Raw genomic sequence first — 26,611 nt, forward strand, 5'->3', positions numbered from 1 at the left:
GTGGGTTCTAACTCGATTACGCACCACTGCCCACCGCTCCCCTCCACACAAATGCCATCAGTTATGGCGGACAGTTAACGGACATAATTCAGTCAGAGTGCTGGAAAGCGTGTATCGGGTAACCTGGCCATGCGGCCCCGGGCCCTTGGGCCCCAACCTGAGGGCGCTTCTGGTCTCTCCCACAAACAGTTTCACTGGATCCAATGTGAGATTTATTTTTTTGGTTCACATCTGAAGTAATGGGAAGAAAGTTGCAGTTTCACTAATGTTAAACAGTTTTGGGATTTCTCCATATATAATGAGTTGGATTCGAACCTACACCCAAATGCACAGACAGGCAACTGTGAGGCGCAAGCACGCCACTGTCTCAAGATAGGATTTAGAGTAAAACCACAGACTGAAACTGAACCCCTGCAGTGTGCTGTACAGATGCCTCTTTAATAAGCGTGGCACAGGCACAGCAAGTAGCACTGCTGTCTCACAGTGCCTGGGTGGTGCGGGAGGATGTGGGTTTGATCCCCACTCAGTCTGTGTGGAGTTTGCATATTCTCCCCGTGCCTGCATGGGTTTCCTCTGGGTGCTCTGGTTTCCTCCCACAGTCCAAAGACATTCTGTTCAGGTTCCCCCATAGTGCGTAAGTGACAGAGAGTGTGTTTCACTGATGTATGGATGAGTGACTCGGTGTAAGTAGTGTATCTAGCAGTGTAAGTCACCGCAGTGAATAAGCTGTGTGGGCTGATAACACTACATAGTGTTCACTGGAAGACACTTCGGAGAAAAGTGTCTCCTAAATAAATAAACGTAACGAAATGCAGGTAATATAAGACCTGCAGTTGATGGTGCAATAGTTAGAGCTTCTAACTTACACTTGAAAGACCAGGGTTTGAATCCAACCTCCTGCTGTAATGCCCTTGATCGAAGTACTCAGCCTGAACGAATACATTAAGTTATCCAGCTGTAACAATAAATCAGTGAAAGTCACTTTGGAGAAAAGTTCTGCCACACGAATAAACTACCTCAAGCAGGACAGCGAGTCCCCGTCACGGGCACTAGGGGACGCTGCTCCCCCACGGATGAGATGCTGAACACAGAAAAGTGTCACAGCTTCCTTTTTGGAGGTTTGATCACTTAGACGCCTCTGATGTGCTGATCACTCTTTACCACGAATTAGTGTATTGTAGGTATTAACGTATCTAAAATATCAAGTGATCATACGATATGCTGGTGAGTGAAGTCCCAAAAGACTCAAAACTACAGGGACGCAGGTGCATCGCCGTAGGAGCATTTCTAATATCCTGCATCTCATTTACACTATTTTCCCCTATTTTTAAGTGTAATTATTCATTATTTATTAATTTATCTCATGTTTCCCACAACTGATATGATGTTAAATTAGTCATTTGTACAGCTGGGTACTTTTTCTGTATCACTCGAGGGAATGTACCTTAGTCCATGGTACTGCAGCTGGACGCGGCATTTGAACCCGGGTAGCATCCCTTACCAACGCGCCCCCTGCTGTCCCATAAGGGAGCTGCAGGAACATGGGAAACAGACTCACCTATAGCATCAGTCTGGTTCCCCTCCAACGGGTGGTCTGGATAGAAACCTGGAGAGAGAGAGGGAGATTGATGACTACAGGGGAGCGACGACTGACACGGACCTGTTAAGAGCCCCTCATGAAGACACTCATCCCTCATTACCGCTTACAATAAGCCATGCTGTACTATAGTACACAGCACTCAGACTCACGGTATGCTTAGGAGCTGAAAGGGCCAGCAGGTGGCGTAGCAGTTAGAGATTTCACCTTACAAGCAAGGTTCTTACCCTAAATTGATACACTGAAAACTACCCTGCCATAGAAATGGTTAAAACACTGTAAATTTGACTGATGTAACAGTGGAAGCCTCTTCAATTTTTTCTTCTTCTTCTTATTATTATTATTATTACTGCTACTACTACCACCAATTCCATGCATGTTCATTAACCGTTTGCGTCGTTCAGGGTCACAGAATAATAATAACAAGCATCATCAGTCACATCTGTGCACATCTGCTCCTTCTGGATGAGCAGTTCCACCTCTGTTCATCACCCTCCACATGGTCTTTGCAGGAGGGGGCAGAAGCAAGGTGTGTGTGTGTGTGTGTGTGTGTGTGTGTGTGGAGGGGGGGCTTCTCTTCTTTATGTGGCCCCTGAAAGCCCCTTCCCCCCCGAGTCCCGCACCGGCACGTGCCACTCACCTGACCAGCCCACCAGCCCCTCTCGGGCCCCCCGGGGGGGGACTAACTAAGAGGATCGAGGAGCTGCTGGAGGGGTACGATGGAGCGGATTGATTGAGGATTTACCCCCCATTTCCGCCCCCTTCTTGCGCGCAAACCGAATGAGCTCCTGCCGGGGGTGGCCGGATCAGCTCTCCTCAGGACCACACAGCCTGGGAAACATCTGCCCCCTCCAACCCGGGGCTCGGAGCAACACGGGCCTCATCGCAGTTACCGCACATTTTCCTCATTAAAATGCTCCAAGTGCGATCCGGGATCTCCGCATTCCGGCAAGTTCTCGATGGTACCGTATTTCACTTCTTGTAGCAGCCACCGTGGTGCAAATACATGACTTTTACACGCTCACATATCCACAAGTTAAAGCCTTTGGATCAGAGACCGCAGGTTCGAATCTCGTGTAGCGTTACAGGACCCCTGAGCAAGGAACCCACCCTATATTGCTCCAGTAAAACATGTACCCAGCTGTATAAAAGAGCAAAAAAAACTGGAAATGTCAATGAATCAGAATAAGTGTTGAAAAGCCTTTAAGAATACAGCGCGTCCCCTTGAGCGACCAATGAGGAGAAAAACTGACTCCTATTTTATTCTATTATAATGCTGTATGAGGGGGGAATAAAAAAGCTGCCTTTGGAAAAGGTATATTACCGCTTTTTGATCATCACCAGTGCAATGATTTAATTATCAGCATGATACTACTACCGTTAAAATGTTATTTACATTTAGCCGACACTTTTCTCCAAAGCAACTTACCATGTTAAAGTTATTTACCCATTTATAGAGGTGGGTAATATCTGCTAGAGCAATTCAGGGTAAGTACCTTGCTCAAAAATACTACAGCTAGAGATGAGGTTCAAACCCACAACCTTCAGGGACAAAGGCAGTTGCTCTAACCACTACACTACCAGCTACGATAACAGACAGATTCAAATTAACATGATGCTTTTCTCCAAAGGGACTCACAATGTTAAGATAATTATTTACCCATTTATACAGGTGGGGAATTTTACTGGTGAAATTCAGGGTAAGTACCTTGATCAAGGGTACTACAGCTGAAGGAGGGATTCGGACCTGCATCCTTTGGGTCCAAAGCTCTACCGAGTATATTCTCTGCTGTCCCCATCAGTCAATGGATGGATGGATGTGTGCTTGTCCACTAAAGTTATTCAAATGAGTACCATGGTAACCCACCCTCCCCCCACCCTGCCATAATGCGCACAGGTTTTACCAGTTAAACAGTCAAATTATCCAGTCTGAAGAACATGAGGACCTCCACCTGCTCAGAAGGACAAGCCTCCTTGGAACCACTGATTATGGAGGGATTTCATAAGTATATAATAATAAAAACAAATATCTGCTTTGAAAAAAAAAAAAAAATTTAAAACATTAAAATGTGTTCACACTGCGTGGAGAACAGCAGTGCACCGCTGGGATGTAGAGAACAGGTGAACCAGTCCAACAGTCCAACTGCATCGGTTCTGAGCGCTCCAGGACAAACAGGCCAAAAAATAAAATACAACAAAATAATTACACCCTGGGGGATGTGGTGGTGCGGTGGGTCCGGCTGGGTCCTGCTCTCTGCTGGGTCTGGGGTTCGAGTCCCCCTTGGGGTCCCTTGTGACAGACTAGCGTTCCGTCCTGGGTGTGTCCCCTCCCCCTCCAGCCCTGCGCTGCCAGGTTAGACTCTGGTTTGCCGCAACCCTGCTTGGGACGAGCAGTTTCTGACTCTCTGTGTGTGTAATTGTACTGCATCTCCAGTTTGCGAAGCAGACTCAGCGAAGGACCGACCCAGCCTGTTCCAGAAACACAAAGCTGCGTTTTCATGACGATTGATGCTGCACGTCACAATCCCTTTCATTTCAGATAAAAATCTTCCATTTATGCTCAAGTGTAGAAAACTTTTTCGACATAAAACTCATTTGTGTTACAGGAGAGGAGAAACAAAAAAAAAAAAAAAAAAAAAGTTTCTAGCACATGTACTCAAACTTTTGACTGGCAGTGAAAGCTAAATGGAAGTGTACTTCACCAAGAGAGCGCTACAGATGGGCACGGGTTCGAGAGGTTGCCCTCGTACCTCTGGCCGGCTGTACCCGTCTCCGCGGCGACGACGACTCCCGACTGTATGCGGCGCGCAAAGTCCGACGTTGGACTGGAGGCTCCCGAACCCGGGGCCCCCAGCCACGCGCCAGCTTGCTCACTCTCCCTCTGCCGCGCACGCACACACACACGCACACAATTACCCCACAGGGTGTGCTGTCAGCGCAGAGAAGCCCATCCCCTCCCGGCCACCAGGCCACCGACAGCTGCAGGTCTCCGACGCGACACACACACCACCCGCCTCCTACGCACTCTGCTGCACGGCAGCATATGTTGCCCCAGAGCGCGCAGACACACGCACTCGATCGGGGAGGTCAACGTACGGCCCCCAGGCCAACTAACACACAGACAAGCGCAAAACACTAACAAAAGTCTCTCTCACAATCTCACACACACACACGCACATCCAAAGTAACGCCTCCAGACAAGCTGCACAGACGTACATAGAAATCAAGGTAAGGAGAACTAAGCAATGACTGGTAAAGACCTGATGCCCTAATGGTACCCAGATGCTATGGTGCTCTTACCCTGTGTTACCCCGTCACCTTCCACCCGAAGGACCCAGAGTCGAATCCCACCTCCTGCTGTAGTACCCAAGGTATTTACCCTACACTGATACAGTAAAAATTACCCTGCAATATAAATGGGTAAATCAGTGTAAGCAGCTTAATGCTGTAAGTCATTGGAAAAGAGTGTTAGATAAATAAATTAATATAAAATTGGAACATTTTACAGATAACTATTAGTCATGTTAAAGAGGATGGATTTTTACCTTCATTGATACGGTTATGGTGAATATAGTTTTTTGTTGTTCTTGGCTATGGATATTTATAAAGATTGCGAAAAATAGGATGTGTTTGAATTTTGATACTTTGATCTGTTTTAAATACTTCGGCATTAACAAATTTGGGGAAAAGGCAGAAAATCAGTGACTAATGCAATAAACTGATCACAAGCTGACAAAAGTGTACAGCGCTGTTCGAAGGTATGCGAACCCTATAGGGTCGCTCATTATTCTCGTATAAAATATTAAAATAAACGAACGAAATCCAAAGGTTAAATCTTAAATCAAATGTCGGAAATGAAAAAATGACTGATTTACACCCCTGATTCTACTTACCTACGTGATGCAACCAGCGCAACTTGGACTTCACTTGTTTTTGCACCTCCGCTACTTGTGTGTTTCTACTACACACACAATTTCCTCTAAAGCAACATATGGAATTGGCCCCACACACCTATTATGTCACATGAGAAACACCGATTCTCATCAAATAACCGTTTCGTGGTAGAAGTGAGGTAAACGGGGGTTCACACGCATCGAAGCAGCACTATGTATAGAATACAGAACATACAGTATATATGTAAAGTGTACATATGTGCAGGAAGAAGCATCAAAGCGGTTCATCTGACTTCGTGACGCTTCATTCCAGCGACACGCCGCAACAGGACGGGTTCGAAACCTACGCGGGTACGTTCGAAACCCCTCGGCTGCGAAAGGGCTCGACGGGGCCTCGAGGGGACGGGCGGCGGCCCCGTGCTAGGCCACGACCTACAGCAGTGAATTCCACGAGGTCTTAACATTTCGGGAGCCTCGAAATCCCCACTCGCAGAAGTGCGGGGGATGGGGCGGCATCTGATAATCCCCCATCTGATGAGGAACCCGGTCGCGGCCGGGATTAACGGTACCGGGTACGTCCGAGAACCACGAGCGCTCCGAACGGACTCGCGGGAGGAGAACGACAGGCGCCGGTCACGGCCTTTGATGTTTTTGCCGGCGAACGGGCTGCGCTCCAACACGCTACCGCTGCCAAGTGATTTGTGGCCTGTTCTTGGAAGGAATCCAGACCTGTCGATGAAATAAGGCATTTGGAGGACAAGTAAACAAGTAAACAACTTGAGGTTCAGCAAGGAGATGTCAGGACAGGGAAAGCATGCTAACTGAGGGGACTGTGGATGCAAAGCATGCTGGGAGACCACCATGGTATGTAACTGTGTATGGCCTGCTGGCTCAGCACCCCCTCCACCCCCACGCCGGTCAGTCCATCGCTGTCCACCCCAGATGGCCACGGTTCCGCATGGTCAGCACAGAGGTCCTGGGTCCCGTCACATGAGTAGGGGGTCCGTACCTGTCCAACTGGCCATGTGCCACCCACCGCAAATAAGGCATCTATCATATTCCCTGTTGTTGGCGGGGGGGGGGGGGTTGGGTTCGCATGCCGAATGTGGACCAAGGCAGTGTGTCTACACACCTGTGAGTGTGTGATCCAGCGTATAGTGGTGTGTGCAATGGACCGCGTGTGGGAGACGTCAAAGCCTCACTTCTTTCTTGACAGCAGGTGGCGTAGTTGTCAAAGCTGCCTTCTTAAATATAAAAACTTACATTTATTCATTTAGCTTTCAGCGCTGTCCTCCAAAGCGACGTACTCAGAGTAAGCAAAAGTGCATTTCTCTAAAAGATGGAGAGATATCGATGTAGAGAGACGATTCTCTGAGTACACAGACAACAGGATACAAAGCTGATGGGAGTTTTTTTTTTTTGAGTACATTTTAAATTTTACTTTAATAGATAATATGATGGAAGTCATGCCCTATGCCTCAAGAATTGACTCTGGACCACAAAGACCCTATCTGTCTATCTTCGTAAATATGTATTCTGAGACCTTTCTTAAATGGTGAGAGGGATTCAGCAGCTCTGAGGGACAGAGGGACCTCATTCCAACACATTCGAGCCAAAACCAAGAACCTTCAGGCTTTTCATTTTAAGGGGGAAAAATTTCCTGTAAACAACAGATGTTTCAGTGTCACATCAGCCCAGTGAGGTATGAACCCAACCCTCCTCAGCCACCCAGGTCCCAACGAACTCCTTCCCTTCCACACTGCCATATCGAAACCAGGCCCACAAAGAAAAGGGCAAATGTGCACAATTTCTTATTTCCAGCACACAAAAGAGAAGCACAAGGCGCAGTTGGATTTATTGCAAGTTACAGGTCTTTTTCTCATACTTCGGAAGATACAGCAGAAATATTCCATTCAGCGCAAAGACTGAATTGGGAATGGGGGGGGGGGGGGGGGGTCTAAATAGGGCTTTGTTTCCACTCCTTTACAGGACAAAATTAATCATTTCCACTGAAAAGCTGGTGTCATCACAGCTCAGTTCACTTGAGGCAATGTTAATTTCTTCTGTTGGGGGTTGGGAGGTTTGAAGGGGCTGGAGGAGGAGGAGGGGCCTGTTGCCGAGGACAATGACGTGTGTCTTTAAGGAGGCTCGGCCAGCCAAGGAGCTTTAGAAATCCCCGGAGCGGCAGATGTTCTGCAGCCGCCGTGCGGAAAGGGCAGGTCAACGGCTACCTGCTGGACCGCTGCCCCACACGGAGCTGGACGTGAGAGACGCTACCGAGACCCAACAAACAGGGTCCAGATAACGTGTTCCGGAGCTTCAGTCCAACGCAACTGGCAGGTCCCTCGGCGAAGCACCAGGCCCGGGGGCAGTGAAACGGTGCAAAAACCGGGTGGTCCCATACATCCCATCCCAAGTGTCCCAGACCTGGGTTTACTTGGACTTAATGTGCAATAATACGTCTACACTAGAGACACCATGGTGAGAGGGGTCTAGGTACACAGTCCTATGGCCAGTTCATATCCATAAGAGTAAGATGAGATAGATATCTGTTCTGGAATTAACATAAAACTCTGATATTTAAAGACTTTGCTTACAGCCTACAAGGAAGTCAGGATCAGCACCACAATGTGAGGGAATGAACTCCCCCTTTCCCTCAGAGCTGCTGAATCCCTCCCAGCATTCGACTGAACTTTATTTTTATAGAGGGCTCTTCTCACCAAGGTGACACAGAGCACCGAGTAACGTTCAGGATACAATACAAAACACAATGAAGAAAATTCTGCATTTAAGAAAGTAACCGGAGGGATGGTGCATCCAATATTGCCGAATGTTCGTTAAATCCATATAGCCCAAAAAATTGTGTCTATATGAAACTAAAAACCCCTTAAACAACAAATATACATTCTGAAGCACAATGCCATCTGCTTTTATCTGAAAAACAGCAAAATACACACACACACACTTTCAGAATCGCTTGTCCCATACAGGGTCGCAGGGAACCGGAGCCTACCCGGCAACACAGGGCGTAAGGCCGGAGGGGGAGGGGACACACCCAGGACGGGACGCCAGTCCGCCGCAAGGCACCCCAAGCGGGACTCAAACCCCAGACCCACGGGAGAGCAGGACTGTGGTCCAACCCACCGCGCCACCACGCCCCCCACAGGGGAATTACCAATATACGAAACACAGATTTTTGTGCATTAAATACAAAATGTATTAAATTGTCTTCTCAGCTCTGAACAAAGAAGATTAGCAGTAATAGTTTATTTGGTGAGGGCAGCTGACAGCTGAGGAGAGGAAAACAAAAAACTCATTGCAAAGAGGAGTTAAAATAAAGCAGAACATCTTTTTCTTATCCATTTCACTCCCCATCTCCTGACAGCTACATAAATGAAGCCAACACTATCTGCTATGACTATCCATGTATCTGATGTTTGAACGTCACCCTTACAGGCAGCTACCTGAGGGATGTGAACCAGCAACATGGTGGTATGTGACACACAAGATGTGCGTTGATAATCCCATGTCTAAAGCTCTTCACCTTTTGCTCATGTACTTCACCTGTCAAAATGCAATAATGAAAAGAAATATTCAACTAGACACAAAGCGGGAACTAAAGCTGGATGAAGTTTCCCCACCTTCAGCAGGGGACAGTGTCTCCACAGGGCTTCCTCGGTGCAGGACCGCAGATCGGAGCCCGTAGCGAGGGTGGCCCCCGCCCCAGCATGCGAGAAATAGCGGCTGCTGCGTGTACAGATTGTGGAGGCCGCGGCCCGAGAGCCAAGGGCCGCTCTCCGGTCACTTCCTTGACCTCAGCAGCTGACCCCTGACCACCTCATAATGCCACGGAGCACAATGTCAGTTCTGTCTGCGCCCCCCTCCCCAAACCCCCAACCCCCCCAACCCACCGCTCCAGGCGAACGCTGCTGGGCACACGCTTTGAGACAATTCTGGATTCAAGTTCATAACAGGGCCTCCTCTGGGTCCATGGGCTGTAGAGCACCCCCAAAGGGAGCTCCTGGGCACAGTTCTCCCCATGTTCACCAGGGTTTTCTCCAGTATCACTGTCAACGTAGTGTGATTTATTGGAATGGAGAAATTCCACTTGTACTTCTCTAGCAATGGCTGAACAACTGCATCAACACGATTATTTTGTAACCAAAAATAATTATATGTAGTGGCGGTCATCGGTGTCCAACAGGGTTCCGTTCCAGTCGTAAATTGACCGTTTGTCGAAAATCCCCTTACAATGTACTATAGGAACCATAAAGATACACAAACAATTAATGTGCATGAATACTATGCTGTATAATGAAGCTTTGTCATATTTTTCACTAATTCTTAACCTTATTCATATTACAATAGTAATAGAATATAAATACCGTATTACATGTATTATACTAATATACCGTAATATAAGTATTATATGTTCATCAGCAGTTTTCCACTTATTCCCAACACCACCAGAACTCATTTTTTCTCTTGCTAGCCATTATAAATAAAATAGTAACTTGGAAGGGAATGACAAAGCTCTGTACATAAAACACAGTCACTAACACTGACTGAGATCAAAGAAGAAGAAAAACATCAAGGACTTGAAAAATAAGGACTATGTACTGGTTATCGCAAGTCCGGGGGGCTTCTAGTTGCCATATGTGGTAAGTCAAGGACTATCTGCATGCTTTCTTTTTTTTTTTTTTTTTTTTTATAAATAAATATACATTTTTAAATAAAGAAATGCAGCAAAAAACGAAAACGCAAACACTTCAACTAATAATACTTGTTACTCTTATATCTTCTCCCACAGCTGAAAGACATGAGGGATTCGTGAATAAATTCCCTGTAGGGTGGGTGGGTGTGTGTGTGTGTCTGCCTTGTGATAGACTGGCATTATGTTCAGGGGATACCTTACCTCACGCCCTATGTCTCCAGGATAGACTCTGTACCATCATGACTCATCATCACCAGACAAGCAGTGTGTGTGTGTGTGTGTGTGTGTGTGTCTAGAAATACACTGTAAAACATGCATATAATATGAATGAATGATCAACTAACAAACTTTTTTCCTAACAGTTTCTGTTTTTTGTTCCATTAAAGTTTAACTCAGATTTGGGTCGAGAAAAGGCAAGTTAACACCCTCTTTTGGCCCACTATAAATATGTGGCTCCTTATCTGCCCCAGTCCTTTTAATCTCCCCAGCAGAAGGTCAAGCCCTGGTCAGGGACAGGAGGTGGGGGGCTAATTCCAACACAGTGAATGACGCTCAAAGGGAATCTTCCCTTTCAACATAAAAGGAGCGCAGATTTACAGCCTATGCCCAAGGCGAGGAGAGGAGAGGAGAGCAGAGGAGAGCAGAGCGCCGCCGCTGTGCGGACCGCCAACCAAAGCCCATCTCGCGCTCAGCAGCCTATGATATTATGCAAATGAAGAGGGCATCCTTACCGCATTCCATCAGCGCCACTCAATTTCGACGTACCGGTCACCCAGGCTGAGGCTTTATTTACCCAGCATGCTTCGCTCAGGCCGTTCACAAGCGCAGGCACGGGAACTTGGGTTTGGGATCTCAGATTGCCGGTACATTCCATCGGGACTAAAGTGGCGGGTCGGTTGTGTAACTTTTTTCCCCCCTTTTTATAAAATTTCCTTTGGACTGAAAACTGGCCCTGGTGTCCCCGTTTGGAATTTACCTGTCAAGCTTGAATCAGTGAGGACACACTCTTCGCAAGCTGAACACACTCCTACACGTACAGACACACACAGCTGTTTAATAATGTTTTTGTCGAGCCATTGGGTCAGAATCTTCCCAAGGCGAACCTGGCTGCATTCCCGGTGTAAAGCTGGTTCTCGCACCTTTTCTCGATTCACTGGTTTTCAAGTGTAAGATGGGGTCGACATCCATTCAGGATGTAACACAAAACCCCTCATTTAAAGACCTTGTTTACGGCCTACAAGGTGGTCAAAGAATCAGCCACTGGGCACCTTCAGAATTTGATCGATACCTACAGGAGCGCTGTGCACCTCTACCTCTGCTCGCCCGGTGGTGCCAGACTCAAGGGGTCCAACACTGACAGTCCAACGGTTTTTTTGTATTTTTCCTGATGTGGTGGAACAAACTCCCTCTGTCCCTCAGAGCTGCTGAATCCCTTGCAGCATTAAAGGTGCACCTCAAACCCATCGCTTTCTGTTCAATTTCTCCTTTGATCTCCTGACAGCTACATACATGAATCCAACACCATCTGCTAAGATCATCTACTGCTACAGGAGGGATGTGAACCAGCAACATGGTGACATCAGACAAACAAGCAGTACTTTGAAATCTAGACTTTTTCCAAATCCTGAAGCTAAAGCTCCTTATCTGCTGTCGAAGCACTTTTCTTTGTTGTGTAAAGGGACGAGTTCTCGCACCTGTTCTTCATTCACTTTATGAGTCCCCCCCCCACCCACCCACCCACCCCAGAGTTTCTCTGCAACATCGTGACTCCAAGGTTGAGGGTTTCGAGACGAGAGACGAGATGAATTTACTGTTATCAAAGTTACAGAGCGACGGTGCTTTACTGCCCCGGAGGAAGCACCCCACCCTCCCGCGCCACCCCCGCCTCGGCCCATTCTCCAGCCTCACTGTAAACGGGCCCTCGGAGAACGGCGCGGCCTTAAAGAGCATCATTCCGCACCAAGTTCAGTGATTTATTGGGGCCCGTAAAAGCCCCAGCCCCCCGACCAAACCCCGCAAACTCAAACGGGGACTGGGGAATTTTACAGCTCCCATCTTTCCCCCGACCTGCCGAATGTCACAGCGGCCTGCGAAAAGGCCACCTCGGGGTTCACGTGGACCGTGCCACTGTACTCGGCACCGCGGTTACAGTAACGCTTCCTCGAGATCTCCACATCTCCCGCATCCCGTCCGTGGCCTCCTCAGAGCGCGACCCACAAAACCGGCGGTCTCCTCGTGGCTCGCGACCCCAGGCAGGCGCAGGTGGACGGCCGACGGAAAGTCCTCCGGCGGCGATCGGACGTAACAGGATTTCCTCACCGATTTCGCGGCTCGCCTTGGAGAAAGTCTTAAATGTTCCCAGACAAAACAGCAGGATTAACTCTTTAGTTCTCGTTTGAACGCAGGTGGTCCTCCGCTTATGACTCGGTTCCGTTCCGACGACCTCCTTGCGAATCGACCGCACGTCTCAAATACCCCTCTATTGTCTTACGCAAACCGTAAAGATCTATAATTACCGTGTTACATTGTGTAAAAGGGCTTTGTTATATTTTGCCACCATTTCAAAACATTATTCTATATTAGTGTTAATATGAATAATAACAGTGCAGTATTATAATTACATGTTCATACGGCACTATTTTTTTTTAATTTCTAAATCAGTTTTCTTTTGCTTTTTCTTTCCTGCTCCACCAGAACACTCATGTTTAACTATGCAGCTATTAAGCACTTTTTTAAGTTGAATGGAATCAAACAGCCCGTACAGCTGATAGTGTAAAGGTTAGAGATGTTGTCTTTGACCCCAAAGGTCACAGGTTTGATCCCCACCTCTGGCTGTAGTACCCCTAAGTGAGGAACTTACCCTAAAGCTGCTCCAATAGCATTACCTGGTTGTAAAAATGGGTAAATAATTGTAGGTAGACTAACACTATAAGTTGCTTTGGATAAAAGCATCAGCTGAACCAGTAAGCATAATGTAAATACCATGTTATGTAAATAAACAGTCGCTCTGATAGACATGCTGAGTCAATGAGGAAAAACACAGCCCTTCGATGTCACTGCAGAGCAGACGGAGCAGTCGGCATTAGACATCACGGCCGAACATCGGGACTCAAAAATAATATAATAAAGTTGCTGGCAGCCTCCCAACCAGCAGGGCGGTGTGGTAGTTCATGCACTTTGGCAGCAGTACAGCAGAAAGTGACAGCAGGAGGATGTAGAGCAGATGCCGGAGGGGAGACGGTCGGGAAGACAGATTCTCAGTCCTGGTCCTGGAGCAACACTTACAATAAATTACCACGATTCAATCAATAAATCACACGAAACCAAACAGGATGAACAGACCGTGTCGAAAATTCCTGCTGTGTACAAAGCAGGTGCATGAAGGGAATAAACGTTCAATACATTTCGAGTATTAAAACCTCATGTTTTAACCTTCAATCTTCCAGCTCAAGGTCGATGGCAGTCAGACTGAATGGACCGACACACTTATTACCAGTGTTAGGAGCCACTGAGATACAGTAAACAACACCATGATGAAACTTAATACTATTTATTTATCCGATCCCTTTGTCCAAGGCAACTTAGTGTTGCAGAATCACAGCAACAGACTTGCAGACACCCCTCTTTATATATTCTTTCTTTGCTTTTTCATTGTGTCAGTGTGTGTGTGTGTGTGTGTGTCAGTGTGTGTGTGTGTGTGTGTGTGTGTGTGTGCGTGTGTGTGCGTGTGTGTGCGTGCGCGTGCTCTACTGTTCAGCACGCTGTGTCCCACAACAGAGGAAAGACCTTCATTTAAACAGCTTTTACAGATTTACTCATCCACACAGCTGGGGATTCTTACTGGAGTAAAACAGGATAAGCACCTTTTCCCAGGGCACTACGGCAGGATGGGGATTCGAACCAGCGACTTCCAGATTGCAAGGCGAAGGCTCTAACCAATAAACGTACGTATACAAAACCATATATCCACCCATTTTCAATAACAGAGGGTTGTGGTGGTCCAGAGCCTATGGATGGATGGGTATACAGTATGCTTTGTGTCCTGTGATGGACGGGTGTCCAGAGCCTGTCCCGGAAGCATACGACAGGTGGCAAGCTGCGCTTCGGACTGGAACCAACAAGCTTTTGGCTACAGAGAATTTGCCCCAGGCGGAGGAGTTTTAGGTATCTTGGGATCTTGTTCAGGAGTGAGGGGAGAAGGGAGCGTGAGATTGACTGCAGACTGGGACATGCTGTATACACACACACCCACTGTCTGAAACCGTTTGTCCCAAGTGGGATCGTGGCAAGTTAGAGCCTAACCCGGCATCACAGGGTGCAAGGCTGGAGGGGGAGGGGACACACCCAGGATGGGATGCCAGTCCGTCGCAAGGCACCCCAAGCGGGACTCGAACCCCAGACCCGCCGGAGAGCAGGACCTGGCCAAACCCGCTGTGTCACTTCGCCCCCCTACGTACTGTATGTTTAAAGCTAAATATATTTGAGATTCTAATATATCAGAAGAACAAGAATATTCAGTAGAGTATCATTCATACTGTTGGGGAAAATATTTACTCAACGTTTGTCTCCTGAGTGACATACATTAAGGCTGCTTACATTAATTTACCCAGCTGGTAATTTTTAACAGAGTTATGTGGGGTAAGTCCTTTGATAAAGGGTACTGGGATTCGATCCTAAGCCCTCCGAGTGCCGGGGGCAGCGTTAACCACTGTGCCACCTGCTGGCCGCAAAAGAATAAACACTTATAAATCCTTGTGTTAGTTGTGCATTCAACCTCTTACAGCTGGGAAAAATACTGAACAATAATGACTGTGTTGTAAATCACACACACACTCGCAGGGTGACCATGGGGTACGAACACGTCCACTCGTGGAAGCGCGCTTCGGACCAGGCGAAACGGCACCGACCTCCTGCCCACACCGCCCCTCCCCCGGGTTGGTTTAAGCCTGCCCAGTGCTCACAGGGTATGTTACAGCTACACATGCCCTGCTTGCAATATTGATCTGCCGGACCATCTGGGTCGATAAGGGCAAAGGGCGTCATCCGAAAACCAAACCGCCTGACCGCGTTACTCCGCCAGAACCCACCGCCTTGGCGTGCTCCTGACCGCTCTCCGAAACCACCTTTAACGCGACGAGTCTCTCGTATTCGAGACGTGCACTTATCACGGGAGCATCAGCAGAGGAATGCCAGTTGCCTAGCAACGGCAGGGTCTGTACACAACGGCAGGTCGGATCGGCCGCGAACATCGATCCGAGCGCAGCGGGCGCAGCGCATCGCTTCTCCCTCTGACCTCACACTCTCATACCTTCTGTGTCAATGGGAGACCGGCGCTTAGACATCATTTAACCACGTTCTATGAACCACTTCCCATGTGGTCCAATAAGCAGCGGTGGCATCTTCGCAATGCGACAACGCTGACGTTTTCCGGACCGTTTGTGACCGCGTGTTATGGAGGGACCGACTTCTCCGGATGTTTGCGACATTTAAGATTTCACATTCATTTAGCTGAAGCTTTTCTCCAAAGCAACGTACAAGTCACATTAAACACAAGAACCAGTCCGCCGTGTCCAGTAGCACCGTTTTTTCTGGTAAACGTTACATGGGGAGGAAATACAAAGACAATAGTAACAAATGTTGTGACACAAATATATGGAGCTGTTCTGAGATGAGGGAAGAAATGGGACTGAAAAATATGTTTTAAGCCTCTTTATGAATGCTGAGAGGGATTCAGCAGCTCTGAGGGACAGGGGGAGCTCATTCCACCAATGCGGACAAGAACCTGGAGACTTTCAATTCTGGACCCTTCGTAAGGACCTGTGGTGATCGGGTCCTGAAGGTACTGGGGTGCCAGTGCTTTGAACATCTTGTAGGCTGCAACCAGAGTCTTAGTTTGGTATGAACAGCTGCAGGAAGCCGATGGAGAGGATCATGCAGTCGAGACAGATAGCAAAGACGAGTGCTTGGCAGAGCTGCAAAGAAAGATCTGGAAAAGGTCCCCAAATGTGCTTAACACCATAGGATGGTTAAAACTGGACACTGAAGAAGCAGGATAGATACAGATGGACTCCTCTGAACTGCGGCGATGGAGAAGACTATCAAGGAAATCGTGGACGGAGACGGAAACAGACGGATGGACGTTGGATCAAATCAACCCAAAACCCTCACGGGAAACACAAGCGATGACACTGAGGCTGTCGTACTTCCGACACGTCATGAAGGACGAGTTCCCTCGGAAAGACGGCGAGGGTGAGAGAAGTTGGAGGGAAAAGAAGAAGGATGACGAGCAGCAACCAGATGGGTGGACTCAGCCGCGGCGACTGCGGACACGTCCATTTCGGCACTAAGGACGGAACATTCCGGAGGGATTCGAAACATGTGCTCATCAACAGTCGACAGGACTTCAACGGCGCTTGACGAGAACAAACACGTCCTGCGCGGAGAACCACCCGCACCAGTTCTGAGCGAGTCCCGCCGGACAGCCCCACTCCGCAGGTCCCTCCACGTTCGGTGAAAACGGCCCCAACTTGCGAAGAGCACGTCAAGCTTTCGCGTCCGTCATCAAGCGAGACCCGAAATTCAGAGCAGACCTGTTTTCTGCCGACACCGACCTCGGGGCCAAATCACAGAGTCCCTGCCATGGACGGGAGCATCCCCCCCAGGCGACGGGAGCCATTTCTGAACGCACCCGTTCCTCAACCTCACCAACCGCCAACACTCCAGTGTGCAAACCAACAACAGATATACAGGCAATGCTCCGCTTACGACCGGGTTCCGTCCCAACAACCAGGGTGTAAGTCGACTACGGCAGAAGCAGAAAATCCCCTTATTTTATAAATACCATAAGGATGCATGAATAATTACGAATCACGACCGCTATGATTTATAATAGGGTTTTGTTATATTTTTACCCCCTAATTTCACACACTATTCATGTTATAACAACACTGATGCAGAATAATATACGGTTCGGTATTATGATTATATTTTCAGGCTACACTATTTTCACTTTATTTTCTAAATCTGTTGACTTCCCCTTTTTCTATTCAGCACCACCTGAAAACTCATATTTTTGCTTGATGGGATTTTTTAAAAAAAAAAAAACCTGATTAGAATAATAAATAAGAAGTTTTGTAAAGGTGGGCGCGGTGGTGCAGTGGATTGGACCGGGTCCTGCTCTTGGGTGGGTTGGGGGTTCGAGTCCTGCTTGGGGTGCCTTGCAACAGACTGGTGTCCTGTCCTAGGTGTGTCCCCTCCCCCTCCAGCCTTATGCCCTGTGTTGCCAGGTTAGGCTCTGGCTCCCTGTAACCCTGTATGGGACAAGTGGTTCAGAAAATGTGTGTGTGTGTGTGAGAACAAAACACAGTTGCTGCTAGACCCCCAAACACTGACTGAGCAGCGGTGGTGGTTAAACAGTACAACCACTGGGACTCAAAACAATATAATGAAGTTAACAGGGCGGCTGTCGGATGCCCACATCATCCTACACTGCATATGTCATAAGTTGAGGACCAGCTGTAATAATAACAATAAACTAAAACAGACACACTTCTGCAGGCAAAGCACAGGGCGCAGCTGCTGATTCCCACCCTATTTTGACCTCACCACTGTAAACACTTACGATTGCAGCGACGCCGCCACGTTTAAAACCATTCCCAGCAGCAAGTACTAATAATAATAATTTAATAACCATATCCAGCGCCACCCGTGTGAAAACATACTTCAGCCGATTTATTCTCTTGCTACGTTGTATAACTTTACAGTGATTTATCCCTTTACACAGCGGGGTAATGCTACTGCTGCAGGGCTCTAACCAACAGGCCGCCTTCAATGTTTCACTTGTGCTGTACGGCGTGTCGGAGGTAATTTTATCTAACATTTATAAGTCCAGCGTGTGACGTAGAGCTCGGCTAATTAAACTGTAACACCAACGGACCGGGTACAGATAAAGGAAACGTAAAAAGTCCACCTTGGGCTTCAAGCTGTGCGGGAACTGCGTCCCTGGAAATGAGGATGAGCAGGAACAGGAGCGTCCGTGACGCACGACCTGTCCGTCACCGGGATTGACGGGCGCAAAAGCTCACCGCAGATCGGGCTCCATACCCCCCCCCACCACCACCACCACCCCCCCATCCTCCCACTTCCCGTACTGTACCTCATCATTGTTCTTGGTCCCAGCAGGGGGGCAGGACCTCCCTCCCCATCTCCCCACCCACAAGAATAACTATTCCCCTCAGGGGAGGGCAGAGACACATCAGCACATCACCCCCCCCCCCCCCCCCACGCCCCATCACCCCAAGACCTGCTGGGCCGGAATGGGACAGTGCAGACCCCTCCATCCCCATCCCCACCAGCTGCTGGGCTTCTTCCCTAAAGCAATGAGACACTCACACACTCCAGCAGACACACACATCGACAGGAGACACAAAGACACAGCGCTCCTCAGCCCTCTTTCCATTCATAAACACACTGTAAGCCTTATCTCAGCCCCGCTGGGTGGTAGAAGAAACCCCCCCGGGGGTCCATCACACAAAAAGCTTCCTGTGCCCAAGTGGCGCTACATCGATCAAAAGAGCGCAGCTCGGTGACACGCCGATCGACACGACGAAGCGCAGCCATAGCTCGCACGTGTGGAATCATCTGTGCTCCTGGAGCCCAGATCCACTCACAGCTGCCATGAAGAAACTGAATGCAACATGTGGTAAAACTCAAGTAAATACAGAGTACACATACAGTACATACATAAATACACACATATAGGCTATATACATAGCCGTAAGTATATTGTAGTAATATATTCTGCTGAATAATACTCTGATTTAAAGTATTATTTGCAAAAGCTTTGTAATTTGTTACAGTCATAAAAAAAAAGATTAAAAAAATAATAGGAAGAAAACTGTTCTTTATATATTAGATATTATTCATTATTTCCAATACACTTTTGTAAATCGTTTATATACAAAGGCAAATCAATTTTTAAAAATGTGGTCGGCTAATAGGTAGCTCATAAAAATTAAACTTTAGAAACTATTTCAATTTCAGTTTGTCAAAAAATACTGAAATCAATGACAAAAGCACTTAATGATTAATATGAATTTTAAAATTTTGATGAAATTAAATGGGAAATACAGCACATGCTAATATGTATAATGCATAAATACACATACATATAAAGCCATGTTTTTTTCTAAAACAAATTACTCTTTCAGCAAAGGACTCATAGCACAGAGCCAACAAATCCATGTATGTCTGCATATTCAGAAAAAAAAACAGTTAAAAAGAACTTACAGGCAAAACATGAGATGATGACAAAATTTTGTAAACATCTTTGTAGTTTCTCAAGGAAATTCTGAGCTTCAAAAAATATACTAACATGCCCTCTCTTTACCTACAGTAAAATAATAACATGTTCATATGATATGAAATGTCCATGAAATTATGGAGGAACAAATTTACAGTTCAGTTTTTCTGTTTTTTGCAATAATATATGTATATTGAAAATTAAAAATATTTCTTGCAGCAGCAGTATGGCCACAAATTAAATTATAACACCCATATGTTTGTAGATATTAATTTTTAAAAAGACTCCTCTAAGTTAATGTAATTTTCACTGAATAACAGAAACACAAATTTCTTAACTTATGATAAATAAGACTTTCAAAAAAGAAGCACCAGCCCTAGTCTAATAAACAGGAATATTCCGTTAAAAATATTAAATGACATTTTCTCAGAGATGTTCACATTTCTATATTTACAAATAGCCAGCATTTACTATTGGTATAATAAGGAATTATTAAGTTTACCTGGGCAAAAAAAGAAAAAAAAGAGGAAAAAAAACACTAAAACTACTTTACGAAGGGTTACTTGTATTAATACTCACACTGGTCATAGATATAATGGAAAATCAAGCCCACTTTTTTTTATTTATTTAAAAACTTAAAAAAATAATGGCACAATAATATTTGTATTCTATCACTAGCCAGACTCTACAGAGAATAAAATTAAATAAATCACTACATGTCACAATATTTTGTTTGAATTTAGTATGTTAGAAGTGACAATATTTTGTTTAAATTTCAAGCTATAGATATATTCTTAGGCATGTTGATCTTCAGACTATGGAAATTAAAGTAACATTAATTGTGATTTAACACGTTTACTAGATAAAAAAGCAAATCAATCTGAAATCAAATGTACTGTTTGCGCTGCATTTAGTAATATTATTTTTAAAAAATCGAGGTTGATACAAACTGAAAATTGCACATTTAATAAATACAATGTTCTGATAAAAGTGAAACTCCAGACTAACAGCCTGATGCCAAACAAACTACATTTAGACATATTAAATTCAACTGAAACACTAGATATAATTACGCACAATACATAGGAAACATTATATTGAATATGTTATTCAGAGTCTCGTGACACGTCCTACAAATACCGGGGGGGGTGAACAATACAGCGGCGATCCGGCTCCGCAAACTGGGATCAAAGGGATGTCATTCATTCCCGAGGCCGCCAACAAACCAGCGAGACGCGCGCCCAGGGCACGCGCGCACCCGCATCGGGCTGCACGCGCCACTTCACTCGCGTGCGCTCCGACGGGGAGAGCAGCGGCACGCGGCGCGTCCTCGATACTTTGTTTCGTTTCTTGTGCGGATGAAAGGAGCGGCGGACCGGTGGATCGGTGCAGCGCGCGCACTCACAGACGTCAGTCACACGGTTATGAACTTGGGTTTGTTTTTTCCAGCACTTAAGTCTTAAGTTTACCAGCACAGCAGATCATGATGATGTGGAGGGACCTGGAGTCCGACTCGACTGGTGGAGAGCAGCTCTGTACCTGTATGATACCCCCAGCGAGTATCCCCCGCCCGAGTATCCCCTCCAGTATCTCCCACGCATGTTCTTGTGTGGATCATCATGTTCCTCCAGCCTGTTCCTCCAAGTTCAAAAGTTCACCTTTTATTATCCCTGACCAGTGCGAACTGACCTCCCCCCACCCCCCACCCCCCCCCCCCGGCCGCCACACACGCACGCGCTCGCGCGCGCACCCGACCCCGACCAAATAAAAACACTCCACTTCTCACAAACCGCAGTGAGACTTCCGCGTCCCCCCCCCCCCCACCAACATGAACTAAAGAGAAATAAGAGAGAATAATTTCAGTAGCAGAGCGGGGCGGCTGTCGGCCCGTTTGATTTCCCACGCAAAAAACATATTCCTCTTTCTTTACCATCATCTCCGGCCATGCAAAAAAAAAAAAAAAAAAAATCAGGAAACAAAAGTAATATCCATGTTTTCTTTGGAAAAAAAATGTCGGACCGTGCGGCTGAACGACACTAACTGGCTAATCCGTGATAATAAATGGTAAAACGGTCAGAAAAATAGAAAGAAATATTTAACTTAAGCGAAAGGCAACAACTCATACTAAATAATAATAATAACCTTTTCAAATAAATAAAGTACTGCGAATCCCCTTTAGAAATTTATAATATACGACTCGTCTAGGTCGAAATATTTTGATTGACTCACCGGACACGGACTTGACGGCGCTCCTCTCCGCCGCCGGGTACTCGAACCCGTTCGCTCGGTTCTCCACCTCCATCTCCGGCCTCTGCCCCACCTTTTCGTGTTATTTTCTTATTAATTGTACACACCGAAACTCCTGTCTCTGCGTGGGTTTTTTTTCTTTTTTTTTTTTTTTTTTTTTAAATAGTGTCAGTGGGCGCTCGGACGCTCCATGCTGTCAAGACCCAGTCAGCTGCCGTCCAGCGCCCGACACTGCATCCGCGCTCTGCCATCCGCCGAAAACAGCCCTTCGCAGTTACTGCATTTGCGGAGTGACGTCATCGCACCTTCGGAAAGGTGCATGCTGGGAAATGTAGTAAATCAACGTACAGTTTTGAAGTCTTTGAACTGACGGGGTTCGTCGCTTGTTAACTTACATTTCCATTTTATATTTATTCATTTAGCTGACACTTTTCTTCAAAGCGACCTCCAATGTTGTTGCCTTTGTGAAACAAAATCCGCAGCAACCAGGGGGTTATCAAAGGTCTCTTGTTATCCTTTGTAATGTACTGTACTGTAATTTGTTCATTAGGTCTTTCAAGCCTTTTTATTTATTCATTTTTGTTTTTATTTTCTGCAACTAAAAATGCAAGTCCTTACACAGCTGACTTGATAAACATTATGAATCTGAGAGATAATAATATAATAATTTCCAGTTTGTGCACACTATTAGACCCTTTCTGACCTCTTTATTAGGCAAAATCAAATGTTTTAAATTGATTATTTTGATAATGAAAGGTATTTTATTTAAGTTTTTAGACAATTTTTCATCTATTTCTGTCTATGAATAATATATACTATATGTGTGGAAATGTTCCATGTATATCAGCGTCTAAAGAAATGTAAATGTATTGGTCGTTATCTTTAAGTGGTAGACATTATACAATGAATCAACCAACCAAACAATATCAAGAATCGCTTGTCCCGAGCAGGGTCGCAGCAAGCCGGTGCCCAGCCCAGCAGCGCAGGGTGCAGATGACACACCCAGGACGGGATGCCAGTCTGTCACAAGGCACCCCAAGCTAATGTATGGATGAGTGACCCATCGTAAGTAGTGTATCTAGCAGTGTAAGTCACCTTGGTGAATAAGGTGTGTGGGCTGATATCACTACAGAGTTCATTGGAAGTCGCGCTGGAGAAAAGCTTCTACTGAATAAATACATGTAAATGTATCCAGTGTTACCAGCCCACATACTTGATTGACATCTACATGGAAAACCACACACACACACACACACTGTCTGAAACCACACATCCCAAGCAAGGTCATAGCAAACCGGAGCCTAACCCAGCAACACAGGGTGCAAGGCTGGAGGGGGAGGGGATGCACCCACGACAGGATGCCAGTCCATCACAAGGCACCCCAAGCAGGACTCAAACCCCAGACCCACCGAGAGCAGGACCCACCCAAACCTGCTGTACCACTGCACCACCGCGTCCCTCTTGGAAAACCACTAAATCGTTTTTTTTTTTTTAAATCGTAATGTTCCTCAAAAATTGCACCTGTATTATACTGAAAAATAAACTATATCGTTGTGTTATATAATTCAGTTTTTCTCTGGTGAGAAAGGCCGGGAAAGGAATGAAAACTTCGTGAATATGCTGCTGTTGACCAACAACAGCAGAGCAGTACACCGAGATAGACACCAGACGGCGACAGAAACAACATGAAGACAATGATCCACCGCGCAGGCGTCATTAGTATGAAAATCAGTTATTTAAATTCTCTTCGTAGCGCTACCAGTATCATAACTATAATTCATTTTAAAAATGTTTTACAGATGGTTCACCTTGCTGAGGCATGCATATCTTATTCTCTTAGCAGATGCCATTTAAGGCGTTCAAGAAGACCGAACTAGCAAAAAAAAAAAAAAAATCTTAAAAAATAAATTGAGATGAAGTCAGTCATAAATTTGGGGAAGTTGTTAACGACACGGACCTAAAGCTTGAATGGTTCAAATCTCTGGATTCCTCTGGATCCTTAACCTTGAACAGAATACGTAACAAACTATCTTCTAGGTGAAATATCAAACACTCGAACAGAGTTTAAAAAAAAACAAGCAATTTTACATAAAACAGAGTGTCGATAATCTGCGCGGAGTAGGCAAATACTTTTTGGTAAGACGATGAATGACACCGACAAAAAAAAAAATTCTTTTACGAACTGACACAGCTGAATGACTGGGGATAGCAGCAACTCCGCAGCGCGTCAAATCAGATGCATTACTCAGAAGTAAAGCTATGTATGGAAAAAAAGAGAAATATCACTTAAATTATATGTATCAGTGTGTTCGTTTGTGGCGCTTTCTTTCGCAGTTGAGTTTATGTTTGTATTTGAGTGCAGTTTACAGCAGTTTACAGTCTTGTGCGGTGCTGTAATTCACCTTTGAGTCAACAATACCCATTTCTACCGAGAGATGGCGCTGCGCACCATCAAATACCACTTGGTGCCAAATCTCATGTTTTTTTGAGAGCAGAAGTGTGGGAAGGAAACCTGTTGATAAGATAAGAAGCTGGAACGTTAACATGATGTTTGCGAAGCTTAGGCATGTTTATTAATTTTTGTTTTTCGCAGATATACTGGTAAATGAACGTTTAATAATTTACAAGGAAGATAATGGTAAAAATGTATAAATGAACAGTGTCAATAATCAATAAATAAGAATCAGTAAAATTATATTCATTCATTTAACTGATGGCCTTTCTCCAAAGCAACTGACAGTGTTAAGCTTCTTGCAAATATTTACCCATTTGCTTAGCTGGGTAATTTTACTGGAACAGTTTAGTGTAAGTACCTTGCTCAAGGGTATTACAGCTGGGATTTAAACCTTGGGTCCAAAGAGAGCAGCTCTACACTACAGTACTCTACAGTACACTACTTGGTGTCCCCTGTAAAATGAGATCAAAATAAATTAACATAAAATTAAAATCAATGTTTATCCCGGAGGCAGCTAATAGTACAGTGTAATTACACGTTTGTTACATGAGCAGTGATACCCAGAGCTTGTGAGGATTTGCTTTTTAAAAAAGAGCATCTCAGCTGCAGATGATGTGGGCAAAACAGGTTTTCCAAAATAAAAAAGGTAAAAATAATCAAAAACACTTTTTTTTGAGCAAGTGTCTAAATATTATTTGCTAATTGCGTGGTCTTCGGAGCCCTGGAAAGCATTTTCAAAGATGTAGTTTATACACGGGGTGCTTACAAACACCAAATGGTTCTAGACTCTTTCTTTATTGACCCTGTTGTAGAAAATATAAGAGGTAATATTATCTGCCATTAACTGCAGAAATAATAATATGCATTATCCTATATACTTAATAACAAGCACACAGGTTACACTAAAAGCCTTTAAAAATTGAGTTACTGGTTAATCATTAATTATTTTAATTACTAGCTACAATTCTCATTATCTAATAACTGATTATCTAAGAACATCATTTAATGACTTTTTTCAGTTGCATTAAAAATAGTTTAAGTTATTTAATTGCCAGTAATGCCATGCTAAACCACGAGTGATTGGTTGATTATTTTTGGTTGTTTACCAAGTATCTAATTAATCATACAAGGTGGTGAGCATTTTTTGACCCAGCCTGTGGCAGTGAGATGGTTAATGATAAACCCTTTGCTCCTCCTACATGTGTGAAAAGGCGGAGGGGCTGGAAGGATGATCCGCAGTCCTACTGTGGTGCTTCAGCCGGGGATCAGCCGGCCGTCCATGGAGCCCTAAGAGCCATCGGACCCCTGCTCCTGCTCCTTCTCCTTCTGTGGCCCCTGGTCCCGGTCCCGGTTCCAGTTCCAGTCCCGGTCCCACCTGGATGAGCAGCGAAAGGAGCCCTGCGCTCTCCACCAGCCTGAGGAGTCGCTGAAGACCCCAGAGAGATGTGGGGATTTACACACATCACCACCTGTGTGCTGCTGCTGTCCATCAAATATGTCTCTGCACAAAATAAGGTGAGTCTGCTCCCAGTTGTGTGTGTGTGTGTGTGTGTGTGTGTACATTTATTTACTGAGCAGACATTTTTCTCCAAAGCAACTTCTAATCAACTCTATGTAGTGTTATCAGTCCACACACCTTATTCACTGTGGTGACTTACACTGCTAGATACACTACTTACGCTGGGTCACTCATCCATACATCAGTGGAACACACACACACACACACACACACACTATGGGGGAACCGGAACATCATGTTTTTGGATTATATATATCAACAGGCTACACCTAGACATCCATATCTTCAGCATCTCAAACATTTGCTCTCATGTCATCGCATACTTGTAATACATTTCACGTTTATCTCTGATTTGTTTACACAAACTAACCGGACTGCATCATGAAAGAAAACAACACGAACGTGTCGCCGCTTGATAAAGTCTTGACAACTGGGTGCGATGGTGTAATACTACGGGAAAATACTGTGAAAAACATTCTGAATCCATTTCAGCCGCCTCTTTTATTTTCGGTCATCAATCCTTATTTCATTCATCAGTCCTCAGAATATGTTGGGACAGACTTTCTTATGTATTTTCATGTATGTCGTATGTTCTCAAGATTTTCCCTCCCTCTGTATTTCCAGACACCGGCTGGAGTCGTTGACACTGATTTATTTGAATTTCGACACATTTTCGGTGGAATAATTCTACATCGCGTCGGCATCAAAGGCCCGAGCTTATATTTCCCGCTCTTCTGTTGTTTCATGTTTTGTTTTCTGCGTCAAAACAGCAATTTTCGAAATTACTCTTTGAGCACGATCTGTGTCCGAGCAAGTAATTCACGGTGTAATTGCTCAGAAACGCTGTAAACAGTCATTACAGCCGGGGACCAGGTCGTTGCGGCT

General features: G+C 45.6%; 2 protein-coding genes across 3 annotated transcripts in view; one reads left to right on the top strand and one right to left on the bottom strand.

Annotated features, from left to right (window-relative positions):
• Positions 1-22,019, bottom strand: part of nr6a1a (nuclear receptor subfamily 6, group A, member 1a) — a 101,505-nt gene extending 79,486 nt beyond the window's left edge. Inside the window, exons 1-2 of the mRNA XM_029259736.1 lie at positions 21,735-22,019; positions 1,559-1,606 (exon numbers count right to left, since the gene is read on the bottom strand). Coding sequence (XP_029115569.1) covers positions 1,559-1,606; positions 21,735-21,807 — 121 coding nt within the window. The 5' untranslated portion in view covers positions 21,808-22,019. The remainder of the gene's footprint in view (positions 1-1,558; positions 1,607-21,734) is intronic.
• A 3,404-nt stretch (positions 22,020-25,423) lies between these two features.
• The window catches only part of olfml2a (olfactomedin-like 2A), a 29,051-nt gene continuing 27,863 nt past the window's right edge, over positions 25,424-26,611 (top strand). For both annotated transcript variants that reach the window (XM_018731525.2, XM_018731526.2), the window contains exon 1: positions 25,424-25,722. In XM_018731525.2, coding sequence (XP_018587041.1) covers positions 25,651-25,722 — 72 coding nt within the window. In that variant the 5' untranslated portion in view covers positions 25,424-25,650. The remainder of the gene's footprint in view (positions 25,723-26,611) is intronic.

This window comes from Scleropages formosus, chromosome 17 (genome assembly GCF_900964775.1).
Source record: "Scleropages formosus chromosome 17, fSclFor1.1, whole genome shotgun sequence".
NCBI lineage: Eukaryota > Metazoa > Chordata > Actinopteri > Osteoglossiformes > Osteoglossidae > Scleropages > Scleropages formosus.